Source organism: Medicago truncatula, chromosome 4 (genome assembly GCF_003473485.1).
Source record: "Medicago truncatula cultivar Jemalong A17 chromosome 4, MtrunA17r5.0-ANR, whole genome shotgun sequence".
Taxonomy (NCBI): Eukaryota; Viridiplantae; Streptophyta; class Magnoliopsida; order Fabales; family Fabaceae; genus Medicago; species Medicago truncatula.
Window position 1 is genome coordinate 41578578 of NC_053045.1, and position 27683 is coordinate 41606260.

Genomic DNA, 27683 nt, shown 5'->3' on the forward strand with positions numbered 1-27683 from the left:
ATTAATATTTAAGATATTTAAAACTTATTAATTTAATGTATCATTTTTATATTTTATTAAATTAATTTCTATTCTTTAAAATTCTATTTTAAATTTATGTCCATTTCAGTTTTAATACTTTATAAAAATTAACCAAAATTAAACACAACAATCAAATATATTCTAACACATGTATGAAAATTAAATGTGACAACATTATTTTTTTGCTTAAACGTAACAACACATATATGACAAAAAAATTATAAAGAGTGAAAATGGGTTTTAATTAAAATGACGAGGGTAACGACGAGACAAAAAAATATGAGTTATAAATTTCAATATTATTTTATTTATTTTTTTATTTTGTGTGAATTGAGCATCCTCAACATGCAACCAAAGAAATTGATTCTTAAGTCCGGTTGGACAGTAATGGGTAAACCCTTCTTCAAGATATTTAACAATAGGTTCGTATTCGAACTGAGGACCTCTGATTAAGCTGAAAGAGATTGTAAACGCTATTTGAAATATCATCAAAAAAATAAGTTATAAGCTAGTAAAATAAAATAAGTTCGCGATGAAATGTTAGTTGTTAAACAAATTTTTCAATCATGTAAACTTATAAGCTATAAACTAATTGATGGGTCTTGCCAAACAACTCATGTATATAAAGTTTTTCAACTATCCTCTTTTATAAATCCTAAAAAAAATAATTCATCGTATATAAAAATTCAACTGTATATATACCGTATCGGTAAAATATTTAAAATTCAGATACACTTTCCTTTATAAATTGTTTAGCAAAAAAAGAAATAAATCCATTCCTTTTTAAAAAAATTCCTTCGAAAAATAACCAATTAACAATTACAATTTCATAAAAAAATAAAAAGCCACTAATTGGCAACCATAATCCACGATTTTAGATAACATAATCCAATCATCATCGAAAAAACAAAAAACACAATCCTAGTAACCAAATCTTTTAAATTTGTAATCATTATGTCAAAAAAACCATCAAACGCGCCACCACCTTCACAACGGCTCTACAAACATATGTCATGGTCGCCTGACATGCTTCGAGAAAAAGCGTGGCAGAGACGAAAGGAAAATCACCGCAGAAGCAGCAGAGACGGTCACCTTCGCCTAAGCAAGAGTCTATCGGAGTATGACCTGCAGGAACTCAATGCTTGTTTTGAACTTGGGTTTGGGTTTGATTCACCGGAAATTGACCCGAAGCTATCAGATACTTTCCCAGCTTTGGAGTTGTATCATGTTGTTAATAAACAATATCATAATCATAACATGTCACGATCTTCTTCTTCATCTTCTATTGTTTCTGATAGTGACATTGCTAACACCACAACCATATTTAATCCAGGTAACTCAATTCAAAAACGCGATCGTCACAATTTAAATTTTTCATTAAATTAGTAGAGTTATGCAAATTAAATAATAGTTTTGTCGTTAAGTCATTAATATCAAAACTATAATTGCTTAAATTTAATCAAACAATAAACCAAACAGTTGAGTTCGGGTGGTTAATTATCCGAGTTAGGATGAAAGGTTCAAGATAATCAAATTCAAATTTTAGCTATAAGAATCCTTGTTCAGGCTTTATCACATCAAACTTGGATTACCAGACCCCTGAGGGTTAAGACGACAAATTTCAATAAATAAATTTTAAGGTTAGACTGCATTTTTCGACGCCTAAGTTTTAAAATGTTACGATTTTGACCCTCTATTAAAAAGTATAATTTTGGCCCGTTTCATTCCAAAATTGATGAGAAGACGCCACATCTTCCAAAATTTATTTTCAATTTTGTTATGTAGCTGATGATTTGCCTGCGAAGAAGACTCGTTTAAAACAATGGGCAAAGATGGTTGCTTGTGTGGTGCGACAAACTTCTCCATCATCTGCTTCAGGATCTTCTAACCTAGTTGATTGATACTACCTTCTGGCATCTTTGCACACACATGAAGCTCATAGGAAAAAAGAGTGTTTGGACTGAACTGTGTTCTAATTTGTTCATACATAGTCATGTATGTTCTCTTTTTAGTTTTTTATTTTATTTTGTGTTTTGTTATTTGGTTACTGGATTGGTTCTAAGTTTACTATACAAACATAATGTATGTTTCCATACTCAAAAACATTAAATTAAGGTGTTGATTTTAGCTCTCTTGCTAGTGGTTGGATACAAATTATTGCAAAGGGACTGAATGTTTATGATGGTTTGTTTGATAGTAGTAATTTTCATTGTTTCATTGTTCATACCGATAATGATGTATTTTATTGGTCATGAATATGACTCTTCACATTTGGTCAAAGTTACGCTTTTACATTCAATTGATGCTAAAATTATTTTAAATAGAAGCACATTGGGTTATGAAATATATTTCAGTCAAGAGAATCTTATGAATTTGGTTACTGACTATTGTTATACTACTTTCGGTTCTATTTATAAGAGAAATTTAGGTCAACAAAAGTGAATGTATTTGGACTGAATTTTTAACTAGATACATCAACTTTTGTTGACCCAAAATTATCTTATAAATAGGACCGGAGGGAGTATTAACAATTGGATCAATAGTAGCTAGGGATGCAAATGTGTTAGGTCGGGTAGGGTGAGTTTTAGTTAAACATGTTATTCAATACATTTATTTACAGAAAAAGGACGACGTCCGACGAGCAGTAGTTGTGATGCAAGTTGGGGTACCTGCAAAAATTCTAACTTTATATCAGAAAGAGAGCATGCGTCGAAGGCAGAGGGTGCCTTTTATTAACGAGGCGCAAATCCATTAAGTATTGATGGGGAATTGTTATTTTCGGCGCCCATCAATAGGTTTTGTGGCATCCGGTAGGAGTTGTTTAACAGTTACAAGATTATAGAATCCAATATTGACCGTTTAGGTGCTTTAATTTAGAGATAATTCAAAGTTTGTTGGTTTGGGCCTATTACACTTGGGCATGAGTATACCCGATACTTGTATGATGAAGGAGATTTTGGGCAAAGATGTCTTGACCTCTTCATGGTTGAGTTTATGTTCAATAAGGATTGTTGAAACGTAGACCTTTGAGCAGTCCAAAAAAAATAAAAAAATTTATTGAATTGTATTGGGTCAAAAACCTGTAATTCTCATTTTTCTAATCCAATTTAAATCATCTCAACTTAGCAATGAGCTATTAGTTTGGAACAGATCATAGAACATAAAATTTTTCAAATTTTCAATACACATATGACAATCTTATTCACAAATATTTGTATACTAAATTAAAACAATTTCCAAATACATGTATACTAAACGGTTGTGATTAATTACAATGTGAAACTATGTGTATTTCTACAACAACAAATCTAGGCTCAATGATTTCTGAGCTACAAAGTATTTTAAAAAATGCTGAAAATAATATTTTTCTATTGTGATTTTTAAAAATGTTGAAGATGTTAACAAAAATTGACAATGAAAACAGTAATGACAACAATTTTTTTTAATCTCATGCTCTATTTAAGTGAAAATGGGAATACTCCCTCCGGTCCTTATTATAAGAAACAATTAACTTTTTTGGTTCATTGTATAGGTGATGTATCTAGTTTATATTTACAATAAGATACATTAATTATTCTATGAACGTAAAAAGTCAATTTTTTCTTATAATAGGGATCGGAGGGAGTATTAAATAAAATAGGCAAACTAAATCAGGCATAGGCATATTGAGAAAAATTGATTGAACCCGTGCTACCCATATTTTATTTTGAATGTCACGATCGGGTTATGATGGACAAAGTTGGGGTGGATTGAAGGAAACTGTTATGAATGGGCTCAACCAATTGGTTTTGGGTTCAAAAATATGAACCCACAGTTAATCGAACTCGGCCGGATCAAGGGTAGTAAACAAACCAACTATAGGTATAATTTTTTCCACTTATTCCTCTCACTCACCCACAATTTCACTTTGTTTAGTTTCATTTTATCTCTTTCCATCTTATGAGAGGATGAACTCAAAGTCTCTCACAAACCTATGGATTTATTGTTTGTTGTTTAATTCTAACTATTTTTTATGTCTAGACATAAGCTTTTATGTTGAATTAAAAGATATATTTTTTCATTAAAATAAGACCATGAAAAATGGCTAAATTAAGTGACCATTAACCGATCTAAATCGCCTGTCTAACCCGCTAAATCAATGCACCCGCAACCCGCTCAAAATGATGTCAAATAATTCAAATTTGAATCAAAATATACCACAAACAGTTTAGTTTGGGTTGATATTTTTGCACCTAAATCAATTCATACTTATACTCAAGCCTAAATGAACCATAAAGTCCTAAACCACATAGATTAAAAAAATGGTATTGGATCAATCCATTTTTGTTGAGTTTTGAGGAGATTTCTCATAATTAGAGCGTGTACCTTGATTTGGAGAGGTACACCCTTTTATAGACCATCATAAATTGATATGATGATTTTACCCTTGTGGCGCGTTGGTCGGGTGATCATTTGGTCGAGTGAATGGCTCAAAAGTGCTTTGAGTATGGTCTTCAATGTGACACAATCCTTCTTTAGTGCATGTAGTCATCAATTGTTTGTGGATGCCTTATTGGCCAAATTGGCACTGTCCAAGATATCCAGCTTTTACATTATCCAAGACATCATTTAAACGAGTATTTTCAGCCAAATTTCCTTTAAGTTGGTTGGTGAGATACTTTGAAAATTCCCCCAAGGAATTTATGTTATTGTAGGACCAACTGGGTCCTTTATGTCTAGAAATACATGTGAAAATTAGTTAGTGCATGTTTGATAGTTGTTTGTATTTATTAGTTTTCCTTGATGTTCATGGTTTACTGTCTCTTTCATGTTTTATAGAGAAAATGGTTGGTGTGCAATATTACTAAGAGGTGCAAACCCATGTCTCTACTCAAGAGGGGGTTCGCTTCTCGTCATTCTTCTCAAGGTGGAAGAAGTCCAAACTCCTTCCTCAACCCCCAAGAGATGGAAATAACTCTCATGATGCCTCTCTATTGGGTGCTTTGCTTCCTTCTCACAAATTGATCGAGAAGGGTGCATCTCCTTCCAATAACGGGTTCAATCTTCAAGAATAAACACTAAACAATTGCCACATGAAGGAGGACCTGTCAGCCCCCACCCCTGAAATGATTGTGGTGGTGGATCATCCCCATCCTTCCCTAATCTCTAGTGTTTGGGCTTCTCCTTATCCTTTCGACAATCAACTAGAGAATGTAATTTTTGAAGCGGACTCTGTGTACCTAGACGGTACTCGATCTCATTGTTATGTATGGTTGTGGCCCTGTTCAGAGGATCTGAGTAACCTTTGGAAGTCCAAGACTTTTTTAGAGGCAAAGATAGATACGTTTAGTCAAGATAAGTAGAAGCCCAAAACCCTATCACAAAAAATTATCGAGAAGCTTTAGGCCTTAGAGGAGGAAGTTTAGTACCTTGAGAAGGCCATAATGGAAGCCATCGAAGTGCTAAAGTAAAGGAATACAATATGAAGTTGGAGATTCAAAATGTGAATGAGCACTCTAACGCACTTAAGACGAGGATGACAGACCATTCGACAACTCTCAAGAGTGAGTTGGAGAAATAGGAGGCAACGCTGAAGGTGTTTGCCGTGGTTTATGTCAACCAGCCTAAGAAGATGGAAGAGTTATTTGCCTAGTCTTTTGTGGAATCTTTCAAGAATGACATTGACCAAGTTTCTGTTGCCGACCATGGAGTCCAATTGAAGTTATGAGGGTTGGATTTTTTTTTCATGTTCGTAGCTTTTGCAGTCTTCCCTTTATTGATATGATCTTTCTCTCTTTTTGTTTTTGAGTGTGATACGTAGGTGGACTTGAGTTTATTGCTGGGTACCTTTGGGACTATGTTCCATTCTTTGGTAAAACCCGATAACTACCCTATATGAGGCCGCCTCCTTGGGATTCTCAAGATTTCCTTTGAAGTAGTTTAATTTGCCTATTCAGCATAACTCCTATCTTACGATAGAATTTGGTTAGGATTCATCAGTGGTGACGATGTTGCATATTCTCTTCCTTGTCGAATCGATTAAAACTTGGGTGGAGGTTGGGTGTTTGAGTGTGCTCGCCTTTCCCTTTTGCCTACTCAGTTAAGACATGGGTGGAGCTAGATTATCTGGCTCTTGTTATACTTTTCCTTCATGTTGACCCGGTTAAAACCTAGGTATAGGTGGATCTTGTCTTGATGCCTACTCAGTTAAAGAATAATCCCCAATCATCAATCAAGAAGGTTTTTGGATTACCTAGAAAAGGCAAGAACCTTGGAGGATTGAATCAACATAGATTAAGAGGATTAATGATTTTTTTCGCTGTCCGAGGAAAGACTTATCAACAATTTATTTCTATTTTTACGGTGCAATGATGTCATTGTTTACGCGCAGATGGGTCAGTTACGTCAGATTATCTTATGACTCAAGAACCAATGAGTAATGCAACATAAAGGGCATTTGCTTACACCTAAAAAGAATTAAGGGCCAAATTGCATTTTTGGTCCCTTAACTATTTAGGTAGTATCGCTTTGGTCCCTTAATTAAAATTCGATTTATTTTGGTCCTTTAACTTATCTCTGTTACACATTTTGGTCATTTCCGTTAATTTTAATTCAAAAACGTTAGGTTTTCTTCATTTTCTTCTGGAATTTTTATGGGATTCTTATTGTTGAAGTTTGATGAAAACAATATGAAGATGAAAAAGAGGAGAAGAAGATGAAGAAAACCTAACGTTTTTTAATTAAAACTAACGGAAAAGACCAAAATGTGTAACAGAGAGAAGTTAAGGGACCAAAATAAATCGAATTTTAGTTAAGGGACCAAAGCGATACTACCTAAATAGTTAAGGGACCAAAAATGAAATTTAGCCAAAGAATTATCCTCTTAGCCGATACTGAAAGTAGGCGATTAAGGTTTAGTTGAGAAAACTCCCAAACGATGGAAGTTTAGGTGAAGGCCAGAAAAATCGAGTGAGAAAAAACTGTTTCTTTCTCAAATACACTGCTAAGTACATGGTTCTCGACGACCTCAAACTTAGCCAAAAGTTTAGTAAAATGATGTTTAAAACTCACACTCCATATTTATAGCGTCTCTAACTACAAAGAACAATGAAAGAGGAAACACGTTTGTGAGAATTGCGTAGGAAAGATCTTGTGAACAAATCATACTATGACAAAGAACGCTGAACGAGGGTTACAATTTGTAGATTTTGACTAAAAACATTATTTTTACACTAACTTATGTTTGAAAATGTGTGACAGACTAATTATCGTGTTCCAATACAATTTTTACCGTAAAAATCAGAATTTTTCATTTGTAACTTACTTTGAATTTCTATCTAAAAATCGTCTTAAGAATTTTCATTTGTAATTATTGTTGAAATCCACTTTTATATAAATGTGTACAGTTTTTTTTTTTTTTTTGACAAAAATGTGTACAAAATTATAAATCATTTTACGTTGAACTTATAATAATTAATCAATATTAGAACTCAAAATAAGAAGACTAAGTAGCGAAGGCGTAGTAAACGGGCAACGGGATCTGATCTGACCTGACAGAAGAAGCCATATATATCCATGTGACAATTTCCGCATACGAGAAAACCACGGTTGAGTTACACGCGCCAATTCCCTCTTTCCAAAAAAATATCTGGCTCACATTAGCTCAAGATATTTTCTCCTTGATGATGTGGCACTCACTGACACGTGTAAAAGCGACGCCATCTGGAACTCTTTTTCTTCTTCTTCTTCTTCTTCAACCGAATAATGTAATAACGTGAACAAGGGTTTCTTCTTCTTCTCCTCTCATTTCTAATTCTAAAATCAAATTTCGTGCACAATGGAACAAGATCTCCCTCTCCGCCATAACCTCCATTCGCCGACGTTCCCCTCCGATCTCGAGTTGACTCGCTCCGCTTCTTTTTCCGACTCCTCCGCCACCACCACCGACAACACCTCCGGTGACGCCGCTCCGTTTCAGGTAACTTTACACTCATTTTACCTTATCTTCGATTTTATTTTTGTTCTCTTTTTAGGCTTCGATTTTTTATTTTTTTTTGTGGTGAAAAAATTGCGAGTTTTGTTGTTGATTCAGTTGTGTGAATGAGACTGTTGTTCCTGTAAATATCCGTTTGTATTTTAGGTATTTTGAGCGCGTTTGCATGTTGCGTTTATGGTATTTATTTATTAATCCCGAAATTGTGCTTTGCATGGCGATTAAGCTTCCGTGGTTTGAGTTTATGTAAATCTTGTAATTAGATAGGGTCTGATATCTGTTCGCTAATTTTAGAAGATCTGAAACTGCTAAACAAGGATTAATGTAATGTGGTGAAGATCGTCAAGTTGCTGAAATTGATAACCTTGTCATGAATTTAGTCATAGCTGAGGTTTAACTGTGGATGCTTTCATGCTAAGTATAATTTATACATCTGTAAATTATGTTATGTATAATAATTCTAGTATCTTTTTAGTAAATTGTTTCGGTTGCACTGATTTTGAGTTATATCCATGAGCTTGTTTTGGATTTGAGAAAGTTGTTATGATTCCATTTTCTGTTAACAATCAGAGATATTACATGTTCTAATGTGCTCTTATCTTCATGACTCAATTCATGAAAGGAATGTAAAAACAACAAATAAGGAAAATCAGTTTGAAAAAGATATAAATTATAGTTCTTGAAGAAGTATTGATTAGTTTAATGTGAAGCTTTGAAGATTACAAGAGATTTCATACCATTGCTGGCTCATAGCCTTGGATATATCTAATATCTAATAATGGCTATTCACATTATAATTACATTCATTGACTGTATAGACTAACTAATTTTAGTTCGTATAATACTCAATATTTCCAGTAGCTTGACTAACTTATTTTTCAAAAGATCATTTTTACATTTTCTGTTACTCCCTATAAGAGTTTGAAATTGACATAATAAAGTGTGTCTATCTTGGGACTTTGTTTTTGATTGCTTGTAAATTTGGAAGCTTTTCTTTTCATTTCATTTAGTTGGCAATGGCAAGGATGTACTCAATTCTAAATTTTGTACCAGGACCAGTCTAGACGATGGACAGATCAACTGCACAAGTCATATCTTAGTTCTTTAGAGGCCTCATTTGTGAATGAGTTGCATCGTTCTATACATTTACGTGGTTGGAGCTTTCACAATAGGGCTGATGAAGCATATAAATGTAAAACTCTGCAAAATACACCTAGTATGCCTAGGCAGGTCAGAGTTAAATTCCAATTTAGAGTCTCCATTGTGTTCATGTGTGGTAATTTTTTCCCGGTATAATCAGACATTTTTATCCCTTTTCTTTCTTTCAGTCTCTGGCTCTACAAGATGGCTGCCAGAAGAAGATCAAGCTTGAAAAAATTGCCACTATGTTAGAGAGCGCAGCTGATTCTCATGTTGTTGCAGGAAGTGAACTAGGAGTTGCAACGGTAGATAAAGCTTGTAGTCTAAGAGAGCCTAATACCTATGACCATGGTTTACTTTGCAAAGAGGAGATTCATGCCAGTGGGAGTTCAGCATTTGCCAACAGGTCAGCAAGAAGTTGTGTGGAGAAGCAATGCACATTCCATGCAGAATCGGATTGCAGTACTACAGGTAGTTTGAACTACTTTTTCTTTTTGCATGCTGGTTATTCTGTTGACTAGATAATGATACTTTCTAAGAACCCGTCTTTCTTGCACCTTGTACACAAGATGTTGTTTTTCATGATCACTCTCAAGGTATATGCATATAGTCTCACTAGCACTTACAGTATGAAATTCTTTGTTCAGTGATTTAAGTTCTATAAACATCGGTTTACTCAGTTTTTATGAAGTCTAAACGACCATTGACAATGGCATGAAAGACATTGCATATCAGTTGGTACTGAATTTTCCTCTAGTAAAAGCTTCTGGAACAATTGTAATGATGTTGTAATGTATGCTGCAATGGATTACGGGGGTTAAATTTTTGACAGGATTAATTTTTGGAATATTAACATTATTTTTGACAGGATTAGTTTTTGGAATATTAACATTTAAAGAACAACAGTTCTAGCCAGTGTAAATCAATCAGCAGGGGAGCCAAGAGAGTTTTTATTTATGGGACTAGATTATGATGCTTGGCCTTCATAGATATGTGGATTTGAGTTTCTTTTTATGCTTTGACATTGGTGTATTTAATGTGGATGATTTATTGACTCTTCCACAAGGCTTTATACATAACTATTGGGAAAAACCCAAGTCCCACATCGGATAGATGAGACTCATGGCGTGAGGGGTATTGGGAAAAACCCAAGTTCCACATTGGATAGATGAGACTCTTGATGAGAGTTTATAAATAGGAGGTACTCCTCACATCACAAGCCGGTTTTGTGACGATGAGTTAGGCCCCAAATTTCAACATGGTATCAGAGCTTGTCGACTTCAAGGACCACCTACCTATTCACGCACCAAGCCCAAAGAGTGCTGGGCGTGAGTGGGTGTATTGGGAAAAACCCAAGTCCCACATCGGATAGATGAGACTCATGGCGTGAGGGGGTGTATCGGGAAAAACTCAAGTCCCACATTGGATAGATGAGACTCTTGATGAGAGTTTATAAATAGGAGGCACTCCTCACATCACAAGCCAGTTTGTGATGATGAGTTAGGCCCCAAATTTCAACAATAACTACGATGATACCTGAGCCCTTGTTCTCCTGTTCTAATTGAGTCATTGCCAACCATGTTCCAACATGTTGTACAAATCACTGGTTTCACATGATTTTTTTATATGGCTTGGATACAGCGAAGAATACATTGAATAAAATGTCTGACATAAATTTGTTGGAACATTATAATTTTACATGTTTTATGCCTTTCTTTGAAAAGTAAATCAGCACCTCAAGTAAACCGAACTATTAGATCATCCAAGGACAGAAGGAACAATCTTCACTAATGTTGTGCTTGTAATTTCTAAGAAGCTGTATAATGTCAAGTAATGCTTATCAATATCTGAAATGTGTATTAAATGAGTTTTATGGTCCTTAAAATAAGTGACTTTCAAGAGCAAATATTTATTTATTCTGTTCTTCCCCACTATGCTTTTAAACTATTTTTGCAAGACTATTCTACATGATGCTACTAAAATTCTGTGACTTATTTGAACATGACATGGTTGTGATAGTTTTTTGGTCTAGGAATAAGGTTGTGATATTTATAATATTTTCTTTTTATTTGGCATATTAGAGGTCAGTGATCAAAACTTCAAGGATGAAGTAGCCAGTTCAAGCAGCATGCCCATGGCTAAAAGGTTGAAGACAGATGCAGCTGATGGTTCAAGCACCGATCAAGTACAGTGTAATTTAATCTTTGTCTGAAACTTCCTCAAGTAACTTTGAATGGGTTGCTTAGTTTTTCATGTTCCTTTCATACGCAGGTTGTCCCATTTGGAAAGTTTCAGACAACTGACGTTTCAACTGTTAGTAATTCAACGCCAGAGAATGAAGGACATGAGTTGCTATCTCAACTCCCAGAGAGCTTCCGTGTCCCAAAGTCTGTTCGTCCTTGCGTTCTCATGGATAGGTAAGTATATGCAACATATATTAAAACTCAAATTCTACAGTGAACGCTCATATAGCACAAGAGAATAGAAAATTTACTTGGTGCCCTTTCAAGAAACTTGAGGGGCTTATGTAAAGGAAAATCGGACGTGGCAACCCTATTCTTGTTCAATTTAGTGCTGGTTAGGTTACCCATAGAGTTTAATGTAATATAGTGAGGAAGAATCTTTGATAGCAATATGCTTCTACGTAGTACAATTGATTTGTATGATTTTTTGTTAGATGAAGTTTTGGGTGGTTAACCAGCTGTTTAGGTGTCGAAGTAAGTGATTCATTTCTTCAGTTGGCTTCCTCAAGTTTTCCTGCTGTAACTGCACTTTCTAATAGAGAAATCCGTATTTACACAAATCCAATACGCATGTCTTTATGGTTAATGTTATTTGTAAGTTGGAGTTGTGCAATGCTGCAATAGCATGAGGTGTTTGAACGTACATACTTCAAAGTAACTATGCAGTTTAATGATTTTGAATGTTTCTTTTGGGGCACATAAGGTTTTACTATGAAGGTTCAGGCGTCTGTCTGTTGAACTATGGTTTACTGTCTTTTTACTCCTCCCCATCGCTAGTTCTTTGTTCCCCATGGGATGTGTTTGACCTGGTATTGGTACTTTTTGAGTTCGCAGAGATTTGGTATTACTTTCCTTGTGTACTCTAATGTATTTCTTTTGTGTTGTAATATGTTGTATACATGGAGTTGGACCATCCACACTTTCTACATCTCCCTCTACACTCATAATTGATTAAGGTTTTGAGTGGTGGAAGCAATGGAGGGTGGTGATCTGTGATTGTGGTGATGCGGAGTTTGCTAACAATGATGGTGAGGGTGGAGAAAGACGATGTGGATGCCTAGATGGAAAGAGAAAATACACATCAGCAAAAGCATTCCAGTGTCACATTTCAAAAACTAAAACAACCCATCAAACGTCATACTAAAACCTGAAAACTTGGGGGTACCTAAATATATTTTTAATTTATTTGGATCGAAGGTCCCTGATCAACAGATCAAGTGCATGTACTACCACGTTTTTGACAGCAAATCTCATCAAATTTAGCTGTACGATAGCTTTAAGATGGCCAAATCCTTTTCCTATCTTTTTTTTAATAAATAAAAGGTTTTTTTTTTTTTTTAAGAAGTTAAACTAACCCCCTCAAATTGACACCAGAGAGAATCGATCCTGGGACCTTGAGGAGGAGCATACTCCCATATTCCAAGCCAATACCATTAATAAATGGGTTTTTCTATCATGTGCGAATTTGCACATGTTAAAAAGTTTAAAATAGAAATTTATATTGAAACTTGTACATTTAATATTAAATATAAAACTTTTGAATAAATAATTGTTGTTTTTCAAAAAAAAGTTACTACTATTAGTTGTTTTTACATGTATAATGTTGCACATGTTAGACAAATTCTTAATAATTAAAAGGTTAGAATACTATCAACAAGTCAACAACAATAACAACTTTCCTTAAAAAAAAAACAACAACAATAACAACTCCACTGGATATATACTAAACAACTTGACTACCTACCATCAAAGATTTGGTATATCATATTCCCAGTGCTTTTCGTTAATGTATATTGAACATTTGCGTCACCTAATCATATCTACTCATATGAATTATTATAAAAAGTTGAAGAGGATTACTACCCGTACTTATTTTTTTTAAGTAAAACATTTTATTAATCACATGAGAAAGATGGTAGCTCAAAAGTGTACTACTCGTACTTCAGTTTCGATGTCAAATGATCTATCAACAAGATAACATTTCAATTCCCATTAGCAGAAGGGAAACTAGAAAATAAATTCTTAGTCTCACTTATGTTAACTAGTGTCCCGGGGAACTGGTTAAGGAAACCAAATATAGTATAAGTACCTTGAAATTTGTGCAGTCAAAGTTTAAAAAGTGTAAAGAATGATATTTTCAATACAAATATTTTCTTTTTTGTTTCCTTAACTAGTGCCCCAGATACACTAGTTAACAAGACCCTTCATTAAATACAGAACGAGATGTAATTGTTATTTGTTTGGTATATGAAAAATTAAAGGATTGTACAAAATTCGAATTTGAATTGATTGCACCAGTCTAACAATAATGGTGTGTTTGGTTTAGAAGAGAAGTTGGGAAGAGAGAAATAAATGAGAGAGAGTATGGGAAGAGAGAAAGATGAGAAATAGTGTAGATTTGATGGGTTGTTTGGTATAAGAGAGAAAGAAGAGAAATAGAGAAGAAAGAAGTGTGTTTAATTTTTAAAAAGATCGAAATATCCTTGTACTAAAAAAGTTTTTTTTTTTGACAATTTTATCATATTTCAATTTAATTTTGCAATGAAATTAATGTAGTTTATTTTAAAAATACTTTTTTTCAACAGAAATAAATATTATATTTACTTGTATTTTACTACTACTTTTCTCTTTTGTTGCATCAAAGTTGCTCCACTAGCAATGCATGCCTACAACCTCAAATAGTTTTGCCGCATTTTCCACTACCTTGTTCAAGTACCATTGGTGTTGAAAGCCATGAGAACTTTGTAACATTTGAAGGCAAGGGCAAAGTAGGAATAACAAAGACTAGAAACCTTTCTCTCCCCTTTCTTCCCTACTTTGAAGAGAAGATAAAAAATGGTGGGTCCTACAGTTTTATAATCTCTCTTCCCTATTTCTCTGCATTCCAAACAAGAGAACAGTACCATCTCTTCCCTGTTTTTCTCTTCTCTCTTTCTCTCTTCCTCATTTCTCTTCAACCAAATAGAGTGTAAAAAATACCCCAAAAAACGATCGATGATAGATGTGCCCGTTTATTTGAAAAGACAGTCTCCTTCAATTAGAAGTTCTTGAAAAGAAAAAAAAACTACTACTTAAAAAAAAGAAGTTCTTGCAAAAACTTGATTAAAAAAATGTTCTTGCCAAAAATATATTATAATTAGTAAAAAATGAATAATTACTTAAATATCATATAGATTGGATAAAATTCAAAATTGATTTTTTTTTTCTTTCATGAATTTGAAATTGATTATCTTCAAATAAAGATCAGATTTATTATAATCAAATTAAATATATATTAGTAAGATACTTCAATTTCACATTTCACTTACACTTTATCATATGATAGTTTGAAGTATTATGATTTATGTATGTGTGTGTGGAAGAATGTATAATGAATATATGCATTTGTAAAAAAAGGTAACATTATGATTTTTTTTTATAAATTTTTGAATACACCAGTCATATCTATTTCATGAAATAAAATTAATCAACTTTCACCAATATATATTTTAAAACAAAAAAGAATTGAAATAAATTGTTGAATAAGTTTGACTTATGAAACGTCATAAGTTGCGTAAATCATAGTAGTATTTTATGTGGTATAAATAAGTGCATTTTGTTCACTTGCATACCAAAAAAATAATATTGTACAGAAGCTATAATTTCTTTTTTGACCGGAGGTTTTATAATTATTAACAAATGTAATAAAATGACTAAATTTCTAACACCTCTTTTTTGTAAGAGGCCAAAAAGAATTATATAACTAAAAATATAGGATGCGTTTGTTTTAACTTTAAAAAAAAAATTAGATTTTATGATAAGAGAATCTAGGTTTTTTTTTTAGAGATTTTAAAAAAAATCTGAAGTTATTTTTGTTTGTCTACTTCTCATAAAAATCCATTTTTTTTTTCTAAAAAATGAGTTTTAACTTGTACATGTGTTACCTCCTTGTTGTTGAAAAAAATAGATTTTAAGAAAAGCTAATCCTAATAGCTTTTCATTTTAGGATCAAAATAGATTTTTTTGATAAACATTTTTCTAAAAATCCTAAACAAACACTTAAAAATAAAAAAAGTGATTTTTTTTAAGAAAAGTTAGATTTTTTTTTTTTGGAAAAAAATCCAAAACAAACGCATCCATGCATTCTCTCCGGCACAAAATGTACCATAAGAGAATGCCAAAAAGTTAATTGCAACATAGTCATAAACAAGAACCACCATAAACTAATAAGATGAATCAATGTCCAGACACAACAAGAGATTTAACTACCAGCTATGGTACTAACAAGCCAAAAAAGCAAAATTAGCCTTAGCATACGAGAAAGAGAGCAACTTAACATTCTCCACAAGCTGTAGAATTGAATTTTTTTTTCTTAAAGATCATGTTGTTATGTTCCTTCCAAATAATCCAAGTGCTCGCAAACCAAAACAAAAGCATAATGGAATACCTAGCATTAAAGAAACCTGGTAAATTACCAACTATATAATTTGATCCGAAATAACAAAAGGATCAACATAAGAAAAACCAATCCGCTTTTAAGCAAGATGCCATAACGAACCAATGAAGTGACACTCCAAGAATAAGTGATTCGCGGTCTCTAAATCATCGCAGCCACCAAACACAAGATTGAGAACTCGGAGGAATAATGCCTTTACAAAATAAATTGTCTTTTGTAGGTAATCTATTTCGAAAAAGCCACAATGCAAACACAATCACCTTCAAAGGAACGTATTTATGCAAAATAAGATCCGAGACTACTAAATATTGATCAGAGATCATCTAATAAGTAAACGGTAAGCACCACAAATAGTATACCCATCGCCTGGCTCAGGAGACCACACCCAGCCATCCTCTAAATCATTATGCAAAAACATAGTGAGAAGTAAAGTCTTGCACTCCCCTAACAACTTTTCTTCCCACGCCAACAACCTTTGTCTCCACTTCCAAGTCTCCTCACCCAACCTATAACAACACCTCTTTTAATTTGTTGTATAAAAGTATTGAATTGCTACACCACAAAAAAAGTATTGACTTGCTTGTTTTTATAACAATAAAATTTTGATGAGTTAGCTTCGAGAGCTCACAAGAGTTAGAGAATGTTTTAAAACTCAAAGAAAACTGACAGAGGATACTTATAGATTATCTATCAACCCTTTATAGTGTACGGATCAATTCTTTATCAATTGAATCCAACCGTTTATAGGTATTGAATTAATTTAAATTAATCATTCGTTATTACTCTTATACACTAGTGTAGTCTGTAATACGAGATGTGTTATTTGAACAACCATTTACACGACAACTTATAAAACAACCATGAATTTATAAAAAAAGAAGTAAATGTTGAAAAAAAACAAAACAATAAAGAGAGAAAATAAAGAGAGAAAAAATTGTCATAAAATTATCATAAATTGATAGTACAAACATCATTTCTTAACTTGAAATCAAAGACAGTTGATGTGGACCTGATAGGAACCCATCTCAAAAGCCCAAATATAAATAGAACATTGCCAAGTAAATCATTTTGCCCAGTCACAAACATAGGATTAGTGTTAGAAAACCCCTCTTGTTAATTTCACCGTCGTTTTGTCTTTGTTGTTTATTGCTTGTGCTTAATGGTTTCAGTTTCACTGAAGAATTCCGCAAAACCACTCCGTAGACTTTGAACATTGAAAAATCTTTGCCCCATTGACGACTAAAGTGCAATCTTTGCATTTCTTTTCGTCGACGGAGGCACAACTAAAACCTTTTTCAACCCTCGACTTTTCTCTCTCTTCAATGGAATCGTGCTTGTAACGCAACCCAACCCAACCCATCTCAACTACCTCCACAAGCTTCATTTTTTCCATCTTCAATCCAAGTTTTTGGGTGAAAAAATAGTCGGAAATCAAGGAATTGAAGATTGGAGGTAGAATTAATTGATGGGTCTCGTTTCAAGAACAACAACAACAACAACCCAAGAAGGTTTACCAGTTTCAGTTTCAACAACGGTTCCGAAGAAGAAATGGTCGAATTTAATGCCTTTATTTGTAGCACTTGTGGTTATTGCGGAGATCGCGTTTTTGGGTAGGTTGGATATGGCTAAGAACGCAGCTACTGTTGCTGACTTGTTCTACCGGTCACGTGCGGTGGTTGAAGGTGATGATTTTGGGTTAGAGATGGTTGGTGGTGATAAGAATTTGGAATTAGAGAGTGAAAGTTGTGAGGAGTGGTTGGGGAGAGAGGATGCTGTTCCATATTCAAGGAACTTTACTAAGGAACCTGTTTTTGTTTCTGGAGCTGAACAGGTTTATCCTCTTTTAAGATTAGTAGTTGATTGCTATTATCTTTTTACATAAACTATGTAGTTGTTATCTTTTAGCAAATTTGTGTTTGGTGTCTGGAGCTGAGAAGTTTAGTTGACTTTCACTGTGATTTTTTATGCTATGTGAATAATTTTTATTAAGGATTATGATGAGTTTGCTTTTCCTTTTTGATGAAATTTATTCACAAGCTAGTTGATTAAGGTACTTTAAGCATATTCAAATTCAACCAGGTTAAGCTGTTCTTAATCTGTTTTGAGGTTTATTTCCTGATGGTGAGCTACAGACTTTGCAATCACGCGTTGTTTATCTGCAGGATTTGAACTTGTATCGTATATGACACACTTTATCTGAAAAATGTTCTTTTTAGCAGCCAAAATGTGGATATTTTGATTTTCAGTGACAAGATTTATCATGGGTTTTTACTTTCTAGCAAAGTGTATTCACATATGTTATCTCCTGGTTATTGTTCTTATGAAGTCTTGTTGTTTGTTTAAAGTTATTAGTTAATTCAAATGCAGGAATGGAAGTCATGTTCAGTGGGATGTAAATTTGGGTTTAATGGGGACCGGAAACCTGAGGCTGCATTTGGCTTACCTCAGCAAGCTGGAACAGCAAGTGTTCTGAGATCAATGGAGTCGGCACAATACTATGCAGAGAACAATCTTGCCATGGCACGACGGTGGGTAAGCACTTGTATAAAGTGTTGATTCATTACATTGGACTGGATCGTTTGTTTCGTATATGTTACTTAATATTGTATGATGGTTTTGTATGGTTCTATAGTTCCATGGAAATGTGTGGGGTAATGCAGAAACTTTTGTGGTTTAACGTGGTACTATGTTTTGATTTGCAGCAATATCTTCTCTCATTTTTTACTGGATTTAAAACCAGGTGTACCTTTCATTGCGAGTGCTAATCAGTGCATAGTGCTTACCTCTGTTTTTAGTTTTCATCAATTGAACTTCGTTTTTCTTGTTTTATAAGGAGAGCATTTCTTATTTCAATTTTTTCAGAAAGAAGTGTTGATAATCAAACTGATGTTTCTATGTCATTGTCTACTAGGAGGGGATATCACATTGTCATGACAACCAGTCTATCATCCGACGTCCCTGTTGGATATTTTTCATGGGCTGAGTATGACATCATGGCACCGATAAAGCCAAAAACTGAAAAAGCTCTTGCAGCTGCTTTTATTTCCAATTGTGGTGCTCGAAATTTCCGGTTGCAAGCTCTCGAAGCCCTGGAAAAAACAAACATCTCGATTGACTCTTATGGTAGTTGTCATAGGAATCGTGATGGAAGAGGTAAGTTATAAATTTTTTGATGTTTTCAAAATGCCAATGTCTGATTATGATGTTTTCAAAATTGAAGTTGCATTATCCCCACTGTTGCTGCATTATCTTGTTTGGAATATGGAGGAACAAAGTCACTGGATTGTAGATCGTATCATGGTTGCAAATGCTTCATAGTTTTTGAAAATAACTTCTTTATCCATATATAAAATGCTTTCTGATGAGTGCCACTGGACCTAAAGCATGGTAGGAGCACACATGACTAATTGCTTCTGCTACAAACATTTGATCCATAGATCTTGGCATCAAGATCTCTAAATGATAGGCTCTGACAACTTTTTTAAACTGAGAAAAACCTGTAAACTCAATGCCTAATTCTGTCAGATGAAGTATTTTTAAAGGGTCTTACTCTAAACTTTAACTCAATGATTTGGTAATACTGTATTATCAGTATGTTCCCTTCGATTACTCTATTTTCCCATTTTCTTGTTTCTTCCTTTCCTTCTTGGGTTCCTGCCTGCATCAGTAGTCCAGACTTTCTGTTGGTGCAGGACATTAAAACTTTTTGACGAAAGAAGAAACTTTATTTAAGAAAAGAATGAAGGAGTTGGAAGTAGAAGTGTCCTTCCACTTTCTTGAACTTTTGTTTCGAATAATGCTTTTTGGAAGAATTGGTGGGGTTGGTTGTCTGCACAAAACACAAAATTATCCTTGAAGATCTATATTGGTGTTTAACCCAAACAATCATCCTTGAAGATTTATACTGGCGTTGAACACAAACAAACGCAAGAAACGCCAATAATTCAATATGAAAAGTCTGCATGATTATGTTTATTATAAATGTGCAAAATCCAGTATGGACTTGAAATTGTTCCCATTGTTTATGTATGACAATTAACTTCCAAACTTCCAATGAATTTTTGTTGTTCGTATTTGTGAATGTATATTTGTATGATTATTATTTTATTTTGTCGCAGTGGACAAACTGGAAACCCTGACGCGCTACAAATTTAGCTTAGCATTTGAAAATTCTAACGAGGAGGATTATGTAACTGAAAAGTTTTTCCAGTCGCTTGTTGCTGGTATGGAATATATTTGAGAATCCTCTCTTACTTTTATTTACCGGTTATTCAAATTCAACACATGTGGAATAGTTGTTCACGGGATTCAGAAATGCTTTATCTTGTCTATCCAAAAAACAAATTAAAATTTATTTTGGTTCTTGCTTCCATTTGGTTTTTTCTCCATCAGTTGTGAAAATTTTATGTTTCAGCAATGCAATTGCCAAAGTTTATTTAGAGTTGAAGCTCAATTTTGGATAACTTGGACAAAATTAAGAGTGATAAATTGTTCACACTTGAATTTTTAGTCGTTTTATAATTGCATGATAAAGTAGATATTATTTTGTTATAATTAACCATCTTAGACAATGATGCTTTAATTCTCTACCCATTTGAATCTGATCTAGTATCAGTGTCTATTGGCAATGCCTGCATTAATACTTTGCATTCTGTGAATGAGCTTTGAGGTGATGAACCAAACTAAAATTATGGTACATTGGGTAGTAAATGGTACTCTAAGCACAAATTGTAGCAATTTTATTGCAAACGAAGTGGACTTTAACAGTAACCTGAAAGACAATTTTTTCTCTAATACGTGACAAATGATCTTATATTAATATACCAATATACCATTGCGTCATATTCTACTATAGTAGAAAAAAGTGAATTTCCATGTATACTGGTGGAAAATTTTATAGCGGGGGTTGGATTCTTAAAAGTTAAATTTCACACTTGAAATATCAACAATACCCTCTTACAAAACTTCTTCTGCAAATCAATCTCTTGTTGTAGGAACTATCCCTGTGGTTGTTGGTCCTCCAAATATTCAAGATTTTGCTCCTTCTCCTGGTTCATTTTTATACATCAAAGAACTAGAGGATGTTGAGTCTGTTGCCAAGTCCATGAGATACCTAGCAGAAAACCCTGAAGCATATAATCAATCATTGAGGTAAAATTACATGATGAAAACAAACAAGTTTCTTCGGTTGCTCTTCCTTTCCTGCATCCCTCTCGTATTAAGTCATTATGTTATTTATTTACATTGCACCGAAGGACTTAACACCATAATTGGATCCTAGAATATTGCAGTATATAATCTGGGCATCTTGAGCTTATTTGGTTTTTAAATGTGAATGGATTTGCTATGTTCTTTTTGTATTTTGTAATCATGTGGATGCATGCTGAGTTATCTTATTTATAGGTGGAAGTATGAAGGGCCATCTGATTCCTTCAAGGCCCTTGTGGATATGGCAGCTGTACATTCATCTTGCCGCCTTTGCATTCACTTGGCCTCAAAGAGTAGAGAGAAGGAAGAGAAGAGCCCAGACTTCAAGAAGCGACCTTGCAAGTGCACTCGAGGGTCAGAAACTGTATATCATATCTATGTGAGAGAAAGGGGAACATTTGAGATGGAGTCCATTTACTTGAGGTATACTTATTATTTTGATCAATAAATTTGTATACTTCTTATCTTGATCAATAAATTTGTCATTAAACTTGATGGCGTCTCTTGGTTTGTTTGGCAATCATATGCCTAAGAAATAAATAGTATCATATGATTGTGTTTGGTCAGACTTCAGAGTCAGATGACCCTGTTTGGATAAACAGCTTAATTAAGTGCTTATAGAATAATCGCTTATCATATAAGTGCTTTTGTACAGTTATTCCTATAAAAGTATAAAAAATAGTCATATTGTTTTAATATAAGCTAGATCTCCCTAACAGTCTCAAAAAGTGTTTATGCCAGTAGATAAATTGAAATAAGTCGATCTAAACAGACCCTAAATCCATTATGGTACCTATCATTTTAGCTTATTCCTTCTTTATTAAGAATGTGATGAGATAACATAATGATAACTCATTATTTTGACACAAATGGGCAGATCTAGCAATTTAACTCTGGAGTCCTTCAAGACTGCTGTTCTTACGAAGTTCACGTCCCTGAATCATGTTCCTGTATGGAAGCCTGAAAGACCTGAAATTCTAAAAGGTGGTGATGAATTGAAGGTTTACAAAATATACCCTGCGGGCTTGACACAGAGGCAAGCTCTTTATACCTTCAAGTTCAACGGGGATGTTGATTTCAGAAGTCACTTGGAAAGCAATCCTTGTGCCAAGTTTGAAGTCATTTTTGTGTAGCATATGTTGCGCTACCTACAATTTACATGATCGCTTAGCAATAGCTCTTTCAATTAACCGAGAGAATGAAGTTTTAGGAATGAGTATGACCATGGAGTTGGCATGGCTTTGTAATGCCAACCCTACTTTGGCCAACTCATTGGGGATTTACATTCAGAAAATATACATGACTTCAACCAAACTTAAACCCCTTTTTGTAAGAGAACGGAATGTCCATATTTAATGTTGGGTTATAGTGTTTTTACTTGATTATGTCCAAACACAGTTGTAAGATAGACAACAAGATAGTGGTTGTATACTTTGGTTGTTTTTTTATAGCTTAATTGCAGTTTTGGCCCCTTATGTTTTAAGAAATTGCGATTTTGACCTCCTAACTAAATAAACTACAAAACTGCCCTTTACGTATTGACTTTTTTGCAGTTTTGGCCCCCAGACCAATTTTGACAAAGTCAATGCACACATGGACGCCACGTGTGTATTATTATTATTATTATTATTATTATTATTTTTTAATATATATTTTAATTAAAAAATAAAAAATTATATATATTTTTATTTTTTAATAATTAAAAAAAATAAATACATATGTGGCGTCTACGTCAGCTTTGACTTGGTCAAAATTGGCATGGGGGGTCAAAACTGCAAAAAAGTCAATACTTAGGGGGACAGTTTTGTAGTTTATTTAGTTAGGGGGCCAAAATTGAAACATAGGGGGCAAAAATTGCAATTAAGCTTTTTTTTTATTAGTAGAAACACCTTTTCTTTTCACCCACAAAGAATACATGTTTCGTTTGAATGTAGAATGAAAATAAAAGAAAGAAAATATTATATAACATCATAGGCTGTGTTTTTCTAATTTTGGACGGTTAGGATCCTCTCCGGTCACCGGAAAGTTTTAGTAGAAGAAACAAAATACTGTGAATAAAATGATATTATTTTTCTTTTCTCTATCGGAACTTTTTAGAGCGAATCCCAACTCATTCCCGGACAGCTACAACCGAAACAAAAGATAATATTTTTTTCTCTTTAGAACCCATTTGGGTCTGGTGGTATGCTTGTGATCTAGAAGTGTGCTTCTTCCTAAGGTCTCGAGCTCAATTCTTTCCGATGTCAATTTGAATGGGTTAATTTAGCTTCAACTTTTTTTCTTTCTTGTCTTCAGTGATGCAAGTTTCCCTTTTCAATACTCATTCACCATTTGATTCAGATGTGGTGACTAGAGATAAAGCATAATTTGACTCTTGGTAACCCATAAAGATTATTTTAACCGTGTGCTGGACCAATCCACTTGGGGGCATGACCTGTGTCTATGTGTGGTTTGGTTTCCATTCTGATTTATGCGGCGACTTGTAATTTTAAAAAATCCAAGAGAGGCAAACATTGAACAATCCCAATATTTTAATAACTTATGCATGATTTTTTTAACTAACGATGATATGTTTGTGACTGAGATTGAGTCATACATCTCACTAAGAAATGGTTCAAGTACCAAACAATCATAGCCAAGTTGTAAACATGACGTTCAGGATTGGTCACTTTGATGGTTCAATTTCATCTTGGCTTCTTATTCCTTTTTTAATTCTAATTCTTTTTGAGTAAACTATTTCATGCCTTCTTTTTCTGATTTTCTTTGGTATTACATGTCATTTGTTTTGCCTCATTAACTAATAATGATAAATGTTATTTTGACTCACAAAATTCATATCAAATTTCAACGTCGTTCATATTGATTGGATGATTAACAAATATAACAAACTATCCAACTAACTAACTAACCACCAACTGAATACATTAACTATAACTGTAAATGTTGTTAACCATATTTTTCAGATGTATATATATCATCCGTTGAATGTAATTAATCATATATTTAAACTAAATTATCCTAAAAACTCGGTTCGAGACTTGGGCAGAAAATGGACGAAAATGTAATGAAACTTTAATTTTGACTTTGACACCACACTACATGTGCCTTTTACATATAGTTTATATGACAAGTAATGACAATCATGCTCTATTATAAGGTGACCCTTAGCTCTAACCAAAGGACGATGGAGTTGAGAAAGAAACTCTTGCTTACTTGTAAGGTCCACACTTCTTCACTCACCTCCTCTCAAATTCATCCTACAAAAATGTCCAAACTTCTCTTTCTCACAATCACAAACTCATTCCACACACACTCTCTTCTCCAAAAATGTCTTCCTTCTCAGTACGTTTCCTCACTCCACCATCCATCACTCGTCCAAAAACATGGCTACTATCTGCTGCAACTCCATCAGTTGCACCTGTTTCAACACCACAAGTTGATTCATCAAGGTTGGAGCCTAGAGTTGAGGAAAAAGATGGTTATTGGGTTTTGAAGGAAGAGTATAGAGGAGGTATTAATCCTCAGGAGAAAGTTAAGATTCAGAAAGAACCTATGAAGCTTTTTATGGAAGGTGGGATTAATGATTTGGCTAATATGTCTCTTGAAGAGATTGAAAGCTCTAAGCTTACTAAAGATGATATTGATGTTAGACTCAAATGGCTTGGTCTTTTTCATAGGAGGAAACATCATTGTAAGTTTTTTACTTTCTTTTTATACTTTAAAGTTCTATCGTGTTTGTTCATTAGTTTTTTGTAGACTTAAATATTCTCTTTCATTTATAGAGTGAAACTCCTTTTTTGTTTCCAGAATTGTAGTGTGTATAGTCTAGAAAATTAAGAAGTAGACAAAATGATCCATGAGATTGTAAATTGTAGACTTTTTATCAATTTATTAATTTGAGGCCAAAATTTGCCTATGTTATTTGGACCAATTTATTGCATGTTAGGAATTAGGATCAACATGAGTTTAGCAGAATCATGACGGCACCATGACTGTGTTGAAGCTTCTATGTGTAACTTCTACCAAAATTATACGGCACACCATGATTATGCAAACTCACCGTCAATCCGAACATAGAAATTCGGTGTTAATCATAGTGAGAATAAAAAACTATGAGTTATGTTGTACTAATTTATTTCCATTGTGAAAATTAGATGGTAGATTTATGATGAGACTAAAACTTCCAAATGGGGTAACAACAAGTGCTCAAACAAGATACTTGGCGAGTGTGATAAAAAAATATGGCAAAGATGGATGTGCTGATGTGACAACAAGACAGAATTGGCAAATTCGAGGTGTAACATTACCTGATGTCCCTGAAATTCTTAAGGGCCTTGCAGAGGTTGGCTTGACAAGTCTGCAGAGTGGAATGGACAATGTTAGAAACCCTGTTGGTAACCCTCTTGCTGGTATTGATCCTGATGAGATTGTTGATACAAGACCTTACACCAATTTGTTGTCCCAATTCATCACTGCTAATTCACTTGGTAATCCAACCATTACAAACTTGTAAGTCTACACTTTCTCGTCTTCAAATTTCACTCATAATATCACATGAACATTTTATGTTTATCTCTTTATAAATATAAATAAATGAGTATAAAATCCATTTACTTGCATTGCAAGCATTAGACTTTTATGGTTAGATGAGAAAAAAAAAAGTTGGTTACTGCTAAATAATACTTGCATTGTAAGCATTGCGTGATCATGAGTATCCTCTAAATCCTTTTGATAATATGTGCAGGCCAAGGAAATGGAATGTATGTGTGATAGGTTCCCATGATCTTTTCGAGCATCCACATATTAATGATCTTGCTTACATGCCTGCTAATAAGGATGGTCGATTCGGATTCAACTTATTGGTGGGTGGTTTCTTTAGTCCCAAGCGATGTGCTGAAGCAGTTCCACTTGATGCTTGGGTCTCTGCAGATGATGTTATCCCACTTTGTAAAGCTGTTCTTGAGACCTATAGAGACCTCGGCACCAGAGGCAATAGACAGAAAACCAGAATGATGTGGTTGATCGATGAACTTGTAAGTTACCACTTTTTTTCCTTCACATATTATTAACTAAAGTGACTTTAACGACCATTTTACAATTGAAATTTAAGTGGATTTTGGCCCTATCATTACAAGAACAAATTTGTTAATTCACTAGTAAGAGAACCATTCAATTCCACTTTGGCTTGGACATGACAAGTGTTTGTGAAATGCAGGGGATAGAAGTATTCAGATCAGAGGTGGAAAAAAGAATGCCAGAGAAGAAGCTAGAGAGAGCATCCAAAGAAGAACTTGTTCAAAAACAATGGGAAAGAAGAGACATCTTAGGTGTTCATCCACAAAAACAAGAAGGTTTAAGCTATGTTGGAATTCACGTTCCAGTTGGTAGAATCCAAGCAGATGAGATGGATGAGCTAGCTCGTATCGCCGACGAATACGGCACCGGAGAACTACGGCTAACCGTAGAGCAAAACATAATAATTCCAAATGTAGAAAACTCAAAACTTGAGGCATTGCTAAATGAACCTCTCTTGAAAGACAAATTCTCACCAGAACCTTCTATCCTAATGAAAACACTTGTGGCATGCACTGGTAACCAATTTTGTGGCCAAGCAATAATTGAAACAAAACAAAGAGCTTTAAAAGTAACTGAAGAAGTTGAGAGACATGTGGCTGTGAGCAAACCAGTGAGAATGCATTGGACTGGTTGTCCTAACACATGTGGTCAAGTTCAGGTTGCTGATATTGGTTTTATGGGATGCATGGCTAGGGATGAAAATGGTAAGGCTACTGAAGGTGTTGATATTTTCCTTGGTGGGAGAATTGGAAGTGATTCTCATTTAGCTGAGGTGTATAAGAAAGCTGTCCCTTGCAAGGACTTGGTGCCTATTGTAGCTGACATTTTGGTTAAATATTTTGGAGCTGTCCAAAGGAATAGAGAAGAAGGGGATGATTAAAGTATATAGGTATTTGGTGATTTTAATTGCCTCTACATAAATTATTAGTGTTCTGTCCAAATATATAGTCACAAGGGATAATTGAGATTGAGATGCAGCACACATGAACTTGTACATTTGGATAAGTCATTTTCATTGCTATTTTATAAGTTACACTTTGAAATTTTGTAATAAATTTTATTTTATTTCAAGTAAAATTTAATTATTTAATAATTGTAAGATCTCATATCTAGTCCTGACATTTTCAAGGACTAGATTTTACAAGAAAACTGCTGATCTAACTTTACTCGCAATTTGTCATTTGAGAGCTACAAGGATCGTTGAGTTCAAGTATGAGTGCTTAGTCCCACATTGATTATGAATTATCAAAATGTTAAATATATAAAAGATATGGTCGATATACCTAATGCATTAAAAATTTGGATGAAGATGAAGATGCATCATCTTCCTTTCTTGTGGTCCTAGAATATAGACATGTTGTCGCTTGTGGTGTTCACTCAGACTTTCCAACAAGAAGAAAAAACTAAATTAACAATTAACATACTAGAAACCATTTCCCCCCATTCATATGGAAGATGATGGCTTGAGTTGTTTTCTTTTTTTGTCGGGAGTGGAAGTATTAGTTACCGAATATACTATGACTTTAAACATTGGGTTAATATATGATTAGTTTTTGAATTACTCAAAAAGTGGCAAACTAGTCTAGTA

At 34.0% G+C, this 27683-nt stretch overlaps 4 protein-coding genes across 6 annotated transcripts; all 4 read left to right on the forward strand.

Annotated features, from left to right (window-relative positions):
• Positions 1 to 975: 975 nt before the first annotated feature.
• Positions 976 to 1922, forward strand: LOC11444073 (uncharacterized). Its single transcript, XM_003607914.1, has 2 exons — positions 976 to 1354; positions 1807 to 1922. The coding sequence occupies exons 1-2, from the start codon at positions 976 to 978 to the stop codon at positions 1920 to 1922; spliced, it is 495 nt and encodes a 164-aa protein (XP_003607962.1).
• A 5723-nt stretch (positions 1923 to 7645) lies between these two features.
• On the forward strand, positions 7646 to 12057 carry LOC11443438 (cold-regulated protein 28). 3 transcript variants are annotated; one of them, XM_024781346.2, is made up of 5 exons: positions 7646 to 7978; positions 9053 to 9223; positions 9322 to 9604; positions 11215 to 11318; positions 11405 to 11571. In XM_024781346.2, the coding sequence occupies exons 1-5, from the start codon at positions 7838 to 7840 to the stop codon at positions 11552 to 11554; spliced, it is 849 nt and encodes a 282-aa protein (XP_024637114.1). In that variant the 5' UTR covers positions 7646 to 7837; the 3' UTR covers positions 11555 to 11571. The 3 variants fall into 3 exon arrangements, with proteins under 3 accessions (XP_024637114.1, XP_024637115.1, XP_003607966.1); XM_024781347.2 differs by having other exon boundaries at positions 7746 to 7978; positions 9047 to 9223; positions 11215 to 11325; positions 11405 to 12057; XM_003607918.4 differs by having other exon boundaries at positions 7753 to 7978; positions 9047 to 9223; positions 11405 to 12057.
• Positions 12058 to 16871: 4814 nt separating this feature from the next.
• LOC11443440 (glycoprotein 3-alpha-L-fucosyltransferase A) lies at positions 16872 to 22475 on the forward strand. Its single transcript, XM_003607920.4, has 7 exons — positions 16872 to 17642; positions 18179 to 18339; positions 18723 to 18964; positions 19930 to 20034; positions 20806 to 20962; positions 21215 to 21442; positions 21897 to 22475. The coding sequence occupies exons 1-7, from the start codon at positions 17277 to 17279 to the stop codon at positions 22150 to 22152; spliced, it is 1515 nt and encodes a 504-aa protein (XP_003607968.1). The 5' UTR covers positions 16872 to 17276; the 3' UTR covers positions 22153 to 22475.
• A 1796-nt stretch (positions 22476 to 24271) lies between these two features.
• On the forward strand, positions 24272 to 27188 carry LOC11445727 (ferredoxin--nitrite reductase, chloroplastic). Its single transcript, XM_003607921.4, has 4 exons — positions 24272 to 24710; positions 25174 to 25528; positions 25764 to 26052; positions 26235 to 27188. Exons 1-4 carry the CDS (start codon positions 24347 to 24349, stop codon positions 26973 to 26975), a joined length of 1749 nt encoding a protein of 582 aa, XP_003607969.1. The 5' UTR covers positions 24272 to 24346; the 3' UTR covers positions 26976 to 27188.
• Positions 27189 to 27683: the final 495 nt, after the last annotated feature.